This window comes from Hippocampus zosterae, chromosome 10 (genome assembly GCF_025434085.1).
Source record: "Hippocampus zosterae strain Florida chromosome 10, ASM2543408v3, whole genome shotgun sequence".
Lineage (NCBI taxonomy): Eukaryota > Metazoa > Chordata > Actinopteri > Syngnathiformes > Syngnathidae > Hippocampus > Hippocampus zosterae.
In genome coordinates, this window is record NC_067460.1 from 17,289,417 (window position 1) to 17,303,676 (window position 14,260).

Consider the following 14,260-nt stretch of genomic DNA (forward strand, 5'->3'; position numbering starts at 1 on the left):
CAAAAGCTTTGTATCATGCAATTGCATTTGTGCACCATCAAACAATCCAAACACAATAATTTTAAAAAAGTGTGTTGTCAAATTAAGTGCTCTCTGGCGGTGTCAATCAAAAGTAAACATAATTTTCTTTGTAAAGATAGACCTTTTTCTGTTCTATTGTCAAGAGTACCTGTGATGTAACTAGTGATTTTATATGAAGTGCACCAATACTCCCATCTAGTGGTTGATTTCTGAAGTGCTTCTGAAACGTTCAACCAGCCATCCCAATTTTGATACAACTTCTCATCAAGGTTGCTGGTGAGCTGTACTTTGATGAAAGGCAGGATATAGACAAAAAACTAATTGCCTGCAAACTCCACACTGGGAGGTGGCTGCATATTTAGGAAATGCAGGTCATTCACACTGAGTGAGCGCATTTGTGACAAAGCAGAGACAAGATCATCATAGGAGTAATCACAGTTTTTGTTTTGGCTTGAGATTTTCCTGAAGTAAAATCGGTGCCTGGGGGAATGCTGGGACTAGTCTGTCCCAGCATTCAAACAACAAACAAACCAACAAACAAAATACTGAGGAAACTAAATCCAAAACAACAAACAAAAAACATGGCGAAAGCATAACAACTAACAGTACCAGAAACAATGACAGAAACGAACAATGACCTGAAACCGAGTGGTTGCGCCGGCAGTCCTTTTAAACAGACACTAATGACGCACTGACCAACAGGTGTGCAGCGGCAGGTGGAGACCTACAGTGCCACCTGTTGGTCACAAACGGTACCATGACAGGTGACTCAAAAAATTCTCCATCACACCACACTCCAGTAGAGTCCACGTGACACATTTCATACAAGCAGTGTAGTAACCATTCAAGAAGGGCGACAGAAGTATATACCGGTACTCAAAAACACATAAAGGCTGAAGATTGTATCAACAATATTTTATTCTCTACACATTCCAGTGTTATGTTTCCTATTTGACATTTCAAACCAACAGTAAGAACAAATTGATTCCTTTACATATTTACAAATTGGTTTGGTCATTATTTGCTCTAACACCTCATAGTAGACGCAAGGTCATGGACACAGGACGTCTGGAGATTCTTCACCACTTGTGTCCAATCTCCCTTAAATAACAACAGAAACCTTACGGGGACGTCTTGGTGTTAACAACCACGTTGGGGAACATTGTCTGAGATGCTGAGAAAATCTTAATGAACTTCATTTGGAACACTTGATAGGTAAACAAGAAGGGTTGCGATTACATGTGTGCTTTTATTGTTTTTGGACTTTTTAGTTTGGTTGTATTTGAGTAACATGAGCGAGTTTAAAGAGAATGAGCAATGAGTTCCAACTTTGCCTAATTACTTTTATCCACATAGGGCATACATAATACCGAGCTAATGAACACGTCTTCTAAGCAACTTACCCAACTGAACTTTTCCATCTTGTTCTCTTCTCGTTGGAGTGAAGAATGGCACATGTACAGCTTTGACTTCATGGATTTACAAACATTAAATACAGACAGAATTATAAAAGTCAGATCCAGTTGCAACCCAGTGTAAATAAAGTCTTACAAGGTGACATAAGAAGGTGACACTGACTCAACGCAATTTGAGATTGTTTCAAAGACAAAATGAGATTGCATTTTTTCAACTGTAAATAATAAAATATTCATAAAACTGAAATAACAAAAAAAAAGCATGAACTCTTTCGAATAAGTGCGGCATCATGCTGTGTGAGAAGCCTTTTAGTAGATTACATTAAAACCCAAGAAATGACAAAACAGAGTTCATCTGTCGAAAATTTGGTTAAAATATAAACTTTTTATATATTTCTACCACATACAGCATAAATAGACTGGGGTTGCCTGCCTTGTAAAAAAAATGTCATTATTTGTGAGGAAAACAAAGATACCGATAAAAGAAAAAAAAAATCCCTTCAGTGGATCAGCATTATATTCTTTCTGTGCCACAAAATTTTAAGACACGCGAGTCAAATTGAAATGTACTCCGATTCTACCCTACAGTTGTAGTTACAATATATACAGTAGAAAAACAGAAGCCGTTTTCCTTTTTATCAGTGGGTAGGGGGGAGAAACTATCTTTTAAATACTGTATATATTTCTTCCTTTCTAAAGCATTAATTAAATTAATTAAAAACACGGTTTTCTAAAAGCAGCACAGAGGTGACGGACCAGATTAGGACAGCAGTGAAGTGGAAAGACGAAGAAAAAAAAAGCAGGATGTAAATGTTGTCATCCTTTGAAGAGCAACATTTTATCAGTACAGTTAAAGCATACATCTCCATTTTTGTCTCAGAAATAGCAAGAAAATATATATCTGTAACCAAAACATAAAAGACAAAAATTACAAATTTTAAAACAAAATGGAGATGCATACTTGAAGATTTGTAGGGGTAAAACACTTCATCATTAAGACAGTTCTTAACAAGATAGTAAATAGGTAGGCTGCCTAAATTGCTCTAAAAAAAGTGCATCAAACATTTTCATGAAATTAAGTATGCTGTATTATGCAATGTATTGCACCTATAAAGCCTGTCATTCTCTTCTCCTCTAAGGCCATCGCAAACATACGTTCATCTTAAAGTACCTCCCAACAGACACCGGAACATTCAATTTTTCAAATCTAAATCATCATTATCACAGTTTTTGTATTTGTTGAACATAAACCGTGGCCCCCAAACTATCCTGAAACACAGACCACGTGCAATTCTACGACGGAATTTGAGTTCACTCCAGTCCAACGGCGCGGTACACTGAGATTGAAAGGCCTGCATTGTTTAGCGGAAAACCGATAAACAAACCAATACCGTAGTTACAAAACAATCCGACGTGATTAAAAAAAACGGATTTAATTTCAGTCTTGTACTTCCAAATAAAAGGTAAGATCATTTCAATAAATAAATTGGCATTAGGTTGTATGAACTCTGCTCTGCAAAATCCGACTTTGTTTTAAGTTAAAAAATAAAACAACAACAACTCAGCAGCACACAGAGTAGAGAAAGACACAGTCGTAAGAGTAAAATAAAGGACAGCAGGCTGTTTCAGCCCATATGCGGTTTGGTTTACATTATTGGATTAAAAAAAAAAGAAACAAACAAAAATAATAACCCCAACAACCCAAAATAGAAGTAAATTTTGTTTTCAAAGAGTTAAGAGCAAAAGAAGTTTTCAGACCAGCGAGCCCGCTCGGCTCTGTGCGGGCACCATGACGGGCACCGCTCCCATCCGCTCCAGCGTGGCCTGGCTCACAGCGTACGAGTGCGTATGCTGCCCGTGCGTGGGCGTCACCACTGGCTTGAGGCTCACGGAGCCGTTGCTGCGCGCCATGGTGGTGGGGGACGGGGCTGAGTTTGTGGTGACCACCAGGGTCTTTGGTGGCGGAAGTGTGTGGCTGCCGTTGGCAAAGGAGGACGTGGTCGTCGCGGCGGGCTGAGGGTGGTGGCGAGACAGCGGCACGGAGCCCGGTGCCGTGACCGCTGAGCCGTGTCCGTGTCCCGGGTTCTGGGACTGTCTGTGTCCATGTGTGCCATGGACAGCGGTGGCGAAGGTCTGCCGCGTGTCTCCGTTGTAACGCGTGTACGAGTTGGTGTCGTAGTTGGGTTTGGGGTTGTGCCAATAGCGACTGTTGTAAGTGTTGGTGGAGGTCAGGGTGTCGTTCTCTGAGGATGAGGCATCGGCGTGGAACGCTTTCACTGATGAGGACCTCTTTGGCGGGAGGTCGTCTTCCCTGTGGACATGAGCGAGTGAAAGGATATTTGCTTTAAAAAGAGATATAACCAATCCGAAGGTGAAAAGCTTCACCAGAGTAGACTGCTATTCAAAAGCTATTTTGTTCTTCAATGCATTGAGTATTGTCAAAGATGCTAGGCAATGGATGCTGGTATGTCTTCATGTACATTGTCACCCCCAATTCCCATTTTCTCTCTGCCCCATCCATTGATTTAAAAAAAAAAAATTATAGTGCTCGTTCTAACTCTTATTTTTTTTTCTTCTTCCTTCCGTACCGCTTGATCCTCACTAGGGTCGCGGGGGGTGCTGGAGCCCATCCCAGCCGTCTCCGGGCAGTAGGCGGGGGACACCCTGAATCGGTTGCCAGCCAATCGCAGGGCACACATAGACGAACAACCATCCACGCTCACACTCACACCTAGGGACAATTTAGAGTGTTCAATCAGCCTGCCATGCATATTTTTGGAATGTGGGAGGAAACCGGAGCACCCGGAGAAAACCCACGCAGGCCCGGGGAGAACATGCAAACTCCACACAGGGAGGCCGGAGCTGTAATCGAACCCGTTACCTCTGCACTGTGAAGCCGACGTGCTAACCACTGGGCTACCGGGCTATTTTTTTTCCGAAGGCCTATCGAATCTGACTTTGGGCAAATATTTAAAAAAAATCTGAATTTTACCGTTCACATCGTAATGAAAAATCACGTCACGTTAGGAAATTAAAATAAAAAAAAATAAATAACCCGGACATTATGCCGTGTGTGTCTAAGCATCAAAATGAACAGGGGTTTATCGCCCACTGAAGTACTTGACAAAGCAGCCAATGAAGTGAGAGAGGGAAAGTCTGTTTGCTTTCTCCTGCAAGCTGGACAAATTGAATATAAAGTAAAATGGGGAGGTTGTGAAATTGGTCGAGACAAGTGTTGAATAGAAGAAAGGACGGAGTATGGAGGAGTGAGGGAAGGAAGAGGAATTAGTTTACCCCCAAATTTAACGAACTTCTTGTAGTGATCCCGTAAAAGTGCCTCAACTTACTCCACTCTCCCCGACAAGTGGTGCAGAAAATGAAAAAACTTTTTTTTAATGGATGGATAGATTTTTCCATCACTTACATAAAATGAAAAACCATACTGACAATATAATCAGTCTCACTCTGCAGCTAGAGTATAACAGCTTCCACACATCTGAGAGGAGTTCCGCCAATATTTTGTCACGTGTCGCGACAAACATTTGCGAGACCGAAGTGTGACGATGATTCCCCTTCAATATTTTGAGAGTGTTGTCAGAGTTCTTTGTAAGTTCCTCCTAAGCAAATTCAACAAACCATTTTGTTGCTAAAATTTGGAAGCAGACAGTTCCTCAAAAGGTCTTGTAAGGTAAGATGCAAAATGACTAATAATGGCAAATGCTTGATTGGGCCGGAACACATACCTGTTAACTTTTCGTACTATCAAAAAACTACCAAAAAAATCCTTATAAAGAGCTAAAAATCCGTACAACATACCAAACCATTTTATATGTCAAAATAACGGCAGAAAAAAACCCCACGAAATTTTCAATGATATTTATTGTAGATCTCCATAATACAATGTCTGGTTAATGTCTAATCATCATTCCACTTAGTGGCATTACTGTGTTCAGAGTTGTATTCCGGCGTTACTTTTTTCACCAACTCCAAATATTGAAAACACAGAAAAAAATTGCCATTCAGCACTCAGGTTTCAACTAGGAGCCACGTGATTTACTGGAAAATTACTGGAAATGAAAGCAATCGAGTAGACGAGCACCATTCTGGGCAAAAGCAAACGGAACTACCTGTTGATTGCGGGGGGGCTGAAATTTTCAGAATCCGTATGATTTGTGTGATACGGTCATATACGTATACTATATGCTAAACCGTATGAGTTGACAGGTATGAATACAAAACTTCCCTAAGGCATTCAAAAATCCTGGTGAGAGCGAGTCTACGTACAAATAATCGTACCAATATTTTTGTTTCATCAATGTTACAATTCTACAATGTTACCTCATTTAGAAAAGAAAAAAAAAGATGAACCTGATCTCATTGGGTATTTCTTCCTCCTCGTATTTGTTCTTATTCTTCCAGTAGTAGAGGGTGACCACCACCAACAGGCAGCAGATGATGAGTGCCAGCACTCCAGTTGCAATGGTACCTGCTATCAGACCCACACTCTGAGGCTGGGCTAAAGAATGTTGGAGGGGGAGGAAAAAAAGGATAAATACATTGATATTGTACAATATAAGGGAAATATCAGATTGCCAAAGAAAAAAAAAGACACGTAAAGAACTCCGAGCGAAGGTCCACGTTCAGAATGCACCGCGCATTTCAGCCTACAAGAACTTCATTTGCAAAATGAGAAACGTATGAGAGGCTCTCTCGGTCTGTGTTTGCATAAAACAATGCTTGACGGAAATATAACCAAGCAGGTCAAACACAACGCATGAATTCAAACTGCAGTTTGTCCCTATCATACACACCCCGTTTTCATATTTGTTGTCAAATATGCCAACATTTGACAATCCATATGGTTTCATTCTTGCTCTCATATTACTTTGACAAATGTCACAGATGAGGCTTTTGAACTTTACTTCAGCCCTTTCATATGAAACGTCAACAAATGCAAGCAAGTGGGTCGCAAGCAGAGGCACAACTGTGCGACAGCTACAGAGCCGTGGTGTTTGGAGAACTTACGTGCAACAACCTGAAGATTGAGCAGGCATGTGCTCTTGCCGATGGCATTGCTGGAGGTGCACTGGTAGAGTCCTGAGGTACCGGTGCTGATGTTTCTTAGTGTTACAGTGCCTTGCATTTGGTCTGTGGGACACACACACACGGATATTATTGTGTGTATGAAAGTCAGAACATGCAGCATGATTCCCATTACACACATTTGGTTTTACGGATGGGAACTGTGTTGCTTTCAGAATAGATTAAATTGCATTTTAGAGTTCCCTTTTGTTCCGCAGGTCGGTTAGAACTACCTCTGCTACTACCCAACAGGGGGCGCCAGATAGCTTTAGTCGAAAATGGACGAGAAGCTATACCTGCACGCTTATGAGCGTCTCGGTACAAATATTCTGCCTTAAGAAAGATTATGCTCAGTTTTGATTGACCCCATCATCGATATATTGATTTAGCAGTGTGTATTACTCTGGTTATTTGTTTGTTTGTTTGTTTGTTTGTTTTTTATTGAGCATATATAGTACACACAATAACAGGTTGACAAAGGTCAAACAAAATTATAAAAGGAAAATTAGAAATAGTTAAGAGAAAAAAACACACACATCATCACAGCTGTATGCTCAAAGGAGTAGGAAGAAGTAAATAACTTATCTAGTCCTCCCCCTTATTATGTAACTGAATTGTTCATTTTTCAAAACAAAGAAATGAAAAACTACAAATCATTAAATATTTTTACCCCTGTGTATACTATGCTATTCTATTTCTACACCTTTTGGTTTGTGCGAGAATTAAGTGTATTGTGGTTATGGGCTTTTACTCAAAGTGGTTGGATCAATTTCGATCATTGTTATCTTTGTGAAGGCAGAAATGTTATACCAGATATTGGATTGGATCGGATCATTGTGCAGGTGTACGCAATGTTTTGGCCACCGAGTATATTCTGCATCCTTAACGAGTGTTGCAAATTAGTTGATTTTTTCCACAAAATGAAATGAGTGAGTTAAGAGGTTGCACACGCTGTGTAAAAGCACTACTTGTTTCACGAAAAGGCTCCAACAACTGCCTGGATATTTTATGGGCATGAAGAGAGTCTAATTTACAGTCATGAACATGCAGTTTCAATTGCCATTGCTTCTGTCGAAAACGGAGGCCTCTTTGTACATGAGCCTTTATATGACCGGTAGTGTACACAGAGTGCAACAGGTGATGAAGACTGTCTGCTGTGCAAAGGACACAGCCGGATAAGAGAGGAGAGGCCACGAAAAAGCTCTCTTAGGCTGAACGCCAGCTGCCGAGTGACAACATCCAGTTTAACACATGCAAGTGCTTCTTGGATGAAGTGTGAAAACGTCAGCAATTGGTAGTCAGCATGAGAGAAGTGGGTGAAAATAACACCACCAATTCTTGATCTCACACACACGCAACACATTTCTCCTTCTCCTCATTTCAATCGCACAACGCAACATCGGTCCTCCGGAGGATCACAGGGCGGAAATTTCCAGGTATGGTAGTGATAATGGACGGACGGTGGAGTCTGCGCTCCCTAACGTGTGTGTTACATTTACCAGCAAAGGTGGGGCAAAAGGGAATCCCGATGGCCAGCTTGTTTCTAATACCTTGCATGGCGTTGTGCGGCAGCTTGGGCAGCGCGTCTAGCTTCTCCCACGAGTAGGACGGTGTTGGAATACCTTCATCTGAGCTGCAAAACAGCATGATGTCACTGCCTACATCCAGCGTTCCCTGGATTCGACATGCTGGCACCGAGGGGGGCACTGACAGATGAAAAGAGTGGGTGGTGAGACGTCAACCACTTTACGATGCAATTTATTTGATTTATTTCTAATACAAGATTACGTTTACCGTATTTTCCACACTAAAAGGCGCACTCATTGATGAGGCGCACCATCAATGAGGTGCACCATCAATGAATGGCCTATTTTGTAATTTTTTTTCATATACAGGTATTGGACGCACCGCGTTATAAGATGCAATCTACAATGCATCCACTAGATGGAGCTACGCTCAAGGAAATGCCAACAGAACACTACACTGCACCCTAATTTATATAGTGACGATCAGATGTCAGTAAAACTTATATAATAAAGCAGCGACACAGTTCACTTAACCAACAGCAAGTTATAACATTGACTCGTTAACGTTGAACTCTCTTGCCGCTGCTCTATTTCCGCGTTCGACTGCGAACCCGATCGCCTTACGTTTGAACTCTGCATTGTAAGCATGTGTCTTGCAAGGAGCCATTTAGGGAGTTGACATATTCCCGTAATAACCATACACAAGGCGCATCAGATTTTAAGGCGCTCTGTGAGCTTTTAAGAAAATGGAAGGATTTTAGGTGCGTCCTTTACTGCGGAAAATACGGTACATAGACAGATGGGAAATGACCGTATGTGGTCAGGTAAGTAAAAGTGAGGTACTTGATTCAGCAGGTCCATATATGTCACACTGATTTGTGAATTGAAGATAAAATGACAAACTATCCACTACTCATAAATACATTGGGATATTTGGCAGATGGGCCAAATGACCTCAAATGCAGCAAAACCTTTGAATGCACATGTCCAACTCTTCAATGTTTCAGTACTGTTTTGCAAAATTGCTGTTCTCTAACATGGAGCTAAGAGACAGCTGCTAATCCAAAGACAATTGTCAATAATCACTTCTACAACGCTTATAGGATTACTACCTAACACAGTGAGCCCGATGACACCAATATTGCGTCCCCCCCTATCCGGGAGGTTGTTCACCAGACACTGGTAGGTTCCTGTGTCTGACAGCTGGGTGTTGTTGATGAAGATGGAGGCACTTGTACTTGGCATGGTGGACACAAAGCCCACACGTCCGTTGAGGTGGTTCGCGAGGCTGAACACTTGGCCGCCTTGGTAGATGATCACCTGGATTGGCACATCACAGAAGGGAGAACAGAGGTGGCACCGGCAAAGCGAGGGGGGGGATGGGTGGAGACAAAGATGAAATTAGTGACATTGATGGCAGAGCCATCGTTCAGGGAAATGACAGTTGAAGGGGAAAAATAGATACCTTGAAGAAATTTTTGTGGAGAGCTTTTTTTTTTTATTTTTGTCACTTGGAACCTGAACAACCACATGACTAAAATCTGAACAAAAAAAAAACTGGCTTATTACAAATTTTCTTGCTCGAGGGGTGGGTGGAGTTTTACTCAGTGTAGGTGCGAAAAGTCGAGCTGTCCCTATTGAATATTTTTTGAAATCTATTAATTTTTGGATTATTCCATCCATTGATCAAATAATCTGATGTCAACTGTATTTTGCATTCAAATGCATCGTAAAATCATGTTTTTCTGACTACTGTTTATTTATTGACTGTAATATTTATTTTTGCTATTGCTTAATGCCTAAAAAAAACCAAACTACAAAAAAAGCAATATCACATGAGGGGGAGGAGAAAATCTTCTTCTTAACCGCTTGATCCCCTCTAGGGTCGCGGGGGGGGGGGGGGGGGGGGGCTGCTGGAGCCTATCCCAGCTGTCTCCGAACAGTAGGCGGGGGACACCCTGAATCGGTTGCCAGCCAATCGCAGGGCACACAGACACTAACAACCATCCACGCTCACACTCACACCTAGGGACAATTTAGAGTGTTCAATCAGCCTGCCATGCATATTTTTGGAATGTGGGAGGAAACCGGAGCACCCGGAGAAAACCCACGCAGGCCCGGGGAGAACATGCAAACTCCACACAGGGAGGCCGGCGATGTTACATTCAAACGTGTTTGAATGTAACATTCGAAGCTATAAGGCTCTAAAGATTTTTTTAAAAAAGCATCAACTTAATAGAATGAATAATTGAAACTATCTGCCTTCAAAAATATCAACAGCAATCTGTTGCATGGAAATATCGTTGTTGTTCGGATCCGCTCAAAGGTTGGAATAACATTCACACAATTCCAAAGTGAAGTACGTTAAAAGAAATAAATAAAACAAAGGCTTTTTTTTTAAAGCCGTGCGCTGATTTTGAACTCGCTTTGAAAAGGCTGGTTTGTATGGCCGAGCCCCATGCAAAACAGTTCCCACCCCTCAGCTGGGCCTGCACAAAAGATGAAGAGGACACGCACAAACACATGGTTTCGTGCACATGCGCACACCAACACACACACAGAAGGGAATCAGAGGGGCCATTCATTTGGCTGAAAAGAGACCTCACTGAGCTGTTCAAAGACCCAGCCAGGGAAACAACTATCTTCAGTGTGTGTGTCTGTGAGCGTGACAGGGATAGTTTTGATGAAAACGGTGTGTGTGTGTGCGTGTGTGTGTGTGTGTGTGTGTGTGTGTGTGTGTCTACTGTCCTTCACTGCTGCTTAACGGTAGTAAATTGCACGGCTGCAATTTCCTGAGTGCAGCGCGCTCGCTTTGTCCTCTTACGTGCAGATGAATAGGCAGCTCCTCGGCTGTGATGAGAGCCTGCAACTTCATCTCCTCCATGTCTGTGCCGTTTGGTATGTCAGTGTGCATTCATTTACTCGCGCGATTGCTGTATATCGGGGTTGAGAGTGTGTGATTGCTCTGCCAAAATAACTGTCCCCGGTTCTCCCCCGCGTGTCACGTTGGCACGCATTCACTTGCATCGGTCAAGCCTGTCTGTCCTTACACCTATGCAATCCTGCTTCATACTCAGATGACTTTACAATATAATCTCGACGTTCACCGAAAACGATCCAGTCAATCGACCTCACCATTTAACATTCCGTTTGCGTGTGCATGGGTGAGCAGAGGATTAAAAGTAAGCAGTGCGAAAGAGTCAATTCAATGCCTTATTCTAAAATTGTGTAAGTGTATGCATACTGTATAGCCAAATGTAGCATATGCGTAAAATTCTGGAGGCTGTAAATTTCGTGGGACAAATAAAGGATATCTTAAAAACACCTCATGCTCCCACCTGACCTGCTTGGCTCGGTCACTGTGCGCCGACAGAAAAGAGGTCAGCGCAGGCATTCAGATGACGGACCGAGCAATGAACACAAGTCTGGACATGCCACTGTCTCTCTACCAGTCGACCTCGGCTCCATCATTTCTCGGAACCTAAAGCATTACATTGCACGTGTCGGAGAAGCATCAGGACCGTAACTGGTTATTTTCTGATGACTATAGCCTACTTCTGAGCAACCCAACGGACCTTTTGGCTGCGAATACAAGGGATACTGCTACCGCCTAAATAAAGCCTGAATAAACCTCTAAACCCCCACAGCCTCCCTTCAATTTTCTAACCATAAGCCGTCACTGTTATCTCTTTCTATCCTCTGAGACATGACATCAACATTATGAGCCCTCGCTCACTTTAAACTGCAGGTTTGCCATATGGTCCTCGGTTTTCACGGTCAACCATGTTTCCACAGCATCACTGTGCATTTATACGATCCACCAGCAATACGTTTTCGTTTTGTTTGTTTTTTTTCCAAGAAAATATGCTTCATATAATTTATTTTCAAATTATCAGACGGCCGACCAGAACGTCTCCAAAGAGATCCTGCTTCATTCAGTGTGCGAGAAGAGGTGAGAGTTGTTGGCACGAAAACTTCACCATGACATCGTACATGCTCACGATGATGAACATCTGACGCTCTGTGTTTTCCTATTTCCCAATGGCAAAGGTGTCAAACATAAGGACCATTTTGAAGACGTGGGCCTTATCGAGATGGCTGTGACCACGAACCAGCAGAGAAACCAGGAAGAATCTTTCCAGAAGTGCATGAAGGCATGTCAAAGGAAGCTCCGAAAGTGCATTGGACTTCAACGGGATTATTTTGCATTCACCCCGTTTTACAGCAGTCCAAAAGGGTTCTCATTCGCGTAACTGCCTTGAGAAATTTTCAGAGTGTTTAAAAATCGTGATTTCCGTGGAAGAGGACAGCACAGTACCATCAAAATCTCATCCGCATTGTGAAGTGTACGGTAATGGTGGTGGGAGGTGGGGGTGAAGGAAGGGATGTCATCATATTTTGGGACTGCTTTCCTGCCTCAGGGACTGGATGCATTGAAAAATGATTTCCCAAGTTTATTATACCAAGTCCATCTGTTTGCCAATTGAAGCTTAACAGTAGATGGGCAAAGCAATCGGACAATGACCCAAAACTAATCCGACAATTGAATGGCTGCAACAGAAGAAAGTAAGACTTCTGGAATGACCCAATCAGAGAGAGAGGGGGAGAAAGAAATATTTTAGACATTATTTGTTATTAATTATAGCAATACCAAGTATTTTTGCTCGTAAGGATAAGCGGCACAGAAAATGGATGGATGGACGGTCGGCTTGACGTATATCCGGAACAATACGGCAGTAATAAAGTCGCGTTTAGGGAGTTTATTGGAAATATACGGACAATGCATAACAGTTGGCAGCTCAGGAGTCCTGACTTCAACCCAATAGAAATGCTGTGGTGTGACCTCAAGAGCACGATTCTCACCAGGCCTCCCAATAATAAGGGAGAAAATCTGATCTTCCATCCATCCACTATCTAGACCACTTCTCCTCACATGGCTCACGGGTGCGCTGGAGCCTATCCCACCTGTCTTTGGACAGTAGTCGGGGTACACCCTGAACTCGTTGCCAGCAATCGCAGGACACCCAAAGAAAAACAACCGCTCACAATCACACCCCAGAGCAATTTTACGATCTCAATTAACATATCATGCACGTTTTCAGAATGTGGGAGGAAAACAGAGCACCCAGAAAACACTCACGCAGGCATGGGGAGAACATGCAAACGTCACAAAGTATGGCCGGGGCCAGGAATCGAACCGCGGACCTCTACACTGAGAGACAGATGAGCTAACCAGTCGTCTACCGTGCCACCCAAAATCAGAACAAAAACAATTTAATTGTCTTGATGTGTGTACCTGGCCGAAAACAATACTTTATTGATCTCATCCCTAGAGGGAAAAGTCAATTGCATTACGTTTGCCATAGATTCATCCTTTGATGGACTGGACGGTTCGGATGAGGATCAAAATCTGATCATCCGAAATATGTTGACAGATGTTCTCTATTACAGATTAACGTTAGTTTTGCACCACAGATTATCACTGACCTCAATATAACCAGAGCAGCGGTTCACTTCAAACTGTAAAATTATACTTGTCTGTATTCAAACAGCTGCTAAAAATATCCTTTCGACATTTAACCTTTGTGATTCACACATCAGAGTCAATGGAATAAACTATTCATTTACACACCCACAGTCTCTGATTGGCCCTCACCATGATTCGAAAGTAAAACAAAAAATATGTGGTGCTTTTATGGATGGCATGGCTTAGTGGTGGTCTGACGGTGTGTGTGTATCGATCGATCTATCGATATATACCTGTTTTTTATATATATATATATACTAAGCGACACTAATAAAATAAATAACAGTGGGCGGGGTTTTTTTGTTTTTTTTAACTTGTAATTATATTTAATGAAAGCCTTAAACTGACTGAAACGTCAAACGATAGTTCTCGGATGAATTAATGAATACAACATGTATTCATTAATTTAATTTCAGAATCCTAGATTTCACACTGGTCTATAGGGTAAAGGGCTGTGAATTAATTACTGTGTAAGCAACTTAAAAAACGTCTGCGACAACATCATAGAGACTCTGGATCTCAAGGGCACAATGTGCCAAGTTAGGGCAAGGAAACCACGTCGGCTTGGATCTGCGTTTATGTTTTCTATTCCTCCATCTTTCCATTTCTAGCTCTTCATTTTTTTTATACCGCTTGTAGTCATTCAGGTCGTGGGTGAATTACAGCCGACCCCAGCTGACTTTGAGCAA

The 14,260-nt window shown here is 42.1% G+C and overlaps 1 protein-coding gene across 2 annotated transcripts in view; it reads right to left on the reverse strand.

Annotated features, from left to right (window-relative positions):
- Window positions 1–921: 921 nt before the first annotated feature.
- igsf11 (immunoglobulin superfamily member 11) overlaps window positions 922–14,260 on the reverse strand; it is a 68,357-nt gene continuing 55,018 nt past the window's right edge. For both annotated transcript variants that reach the window (XM_052077863.1, XM_052077864.1), the window contains 5 exons: window positions 9,157–9,364; window positions 8,069–8,224; window positions 6,462–6,584; window positions 5,805–5,952; window positions 922–3,747 (listed from right to left, as the gene is read on the reverse strand). In XM_052077863.1, the coding sequence (XP_051933823.1) occupies window positions 3,189–3,747; window positions 5,805–5,952; window positions 6,462–6,584; window positions 8,069–8,224; window positions 9,157–9,364 (1,194 nt within the window). In that variant the 3' untranslated portion in view covers window positions 922–3,188. The remainder of the gene's footprint in view (window positions 3,748–5,804; window positions 5,953–6,461; window positions 6,585–8,068; window positions 8,225–9,156; window positions 9,365–14,260) is intronic.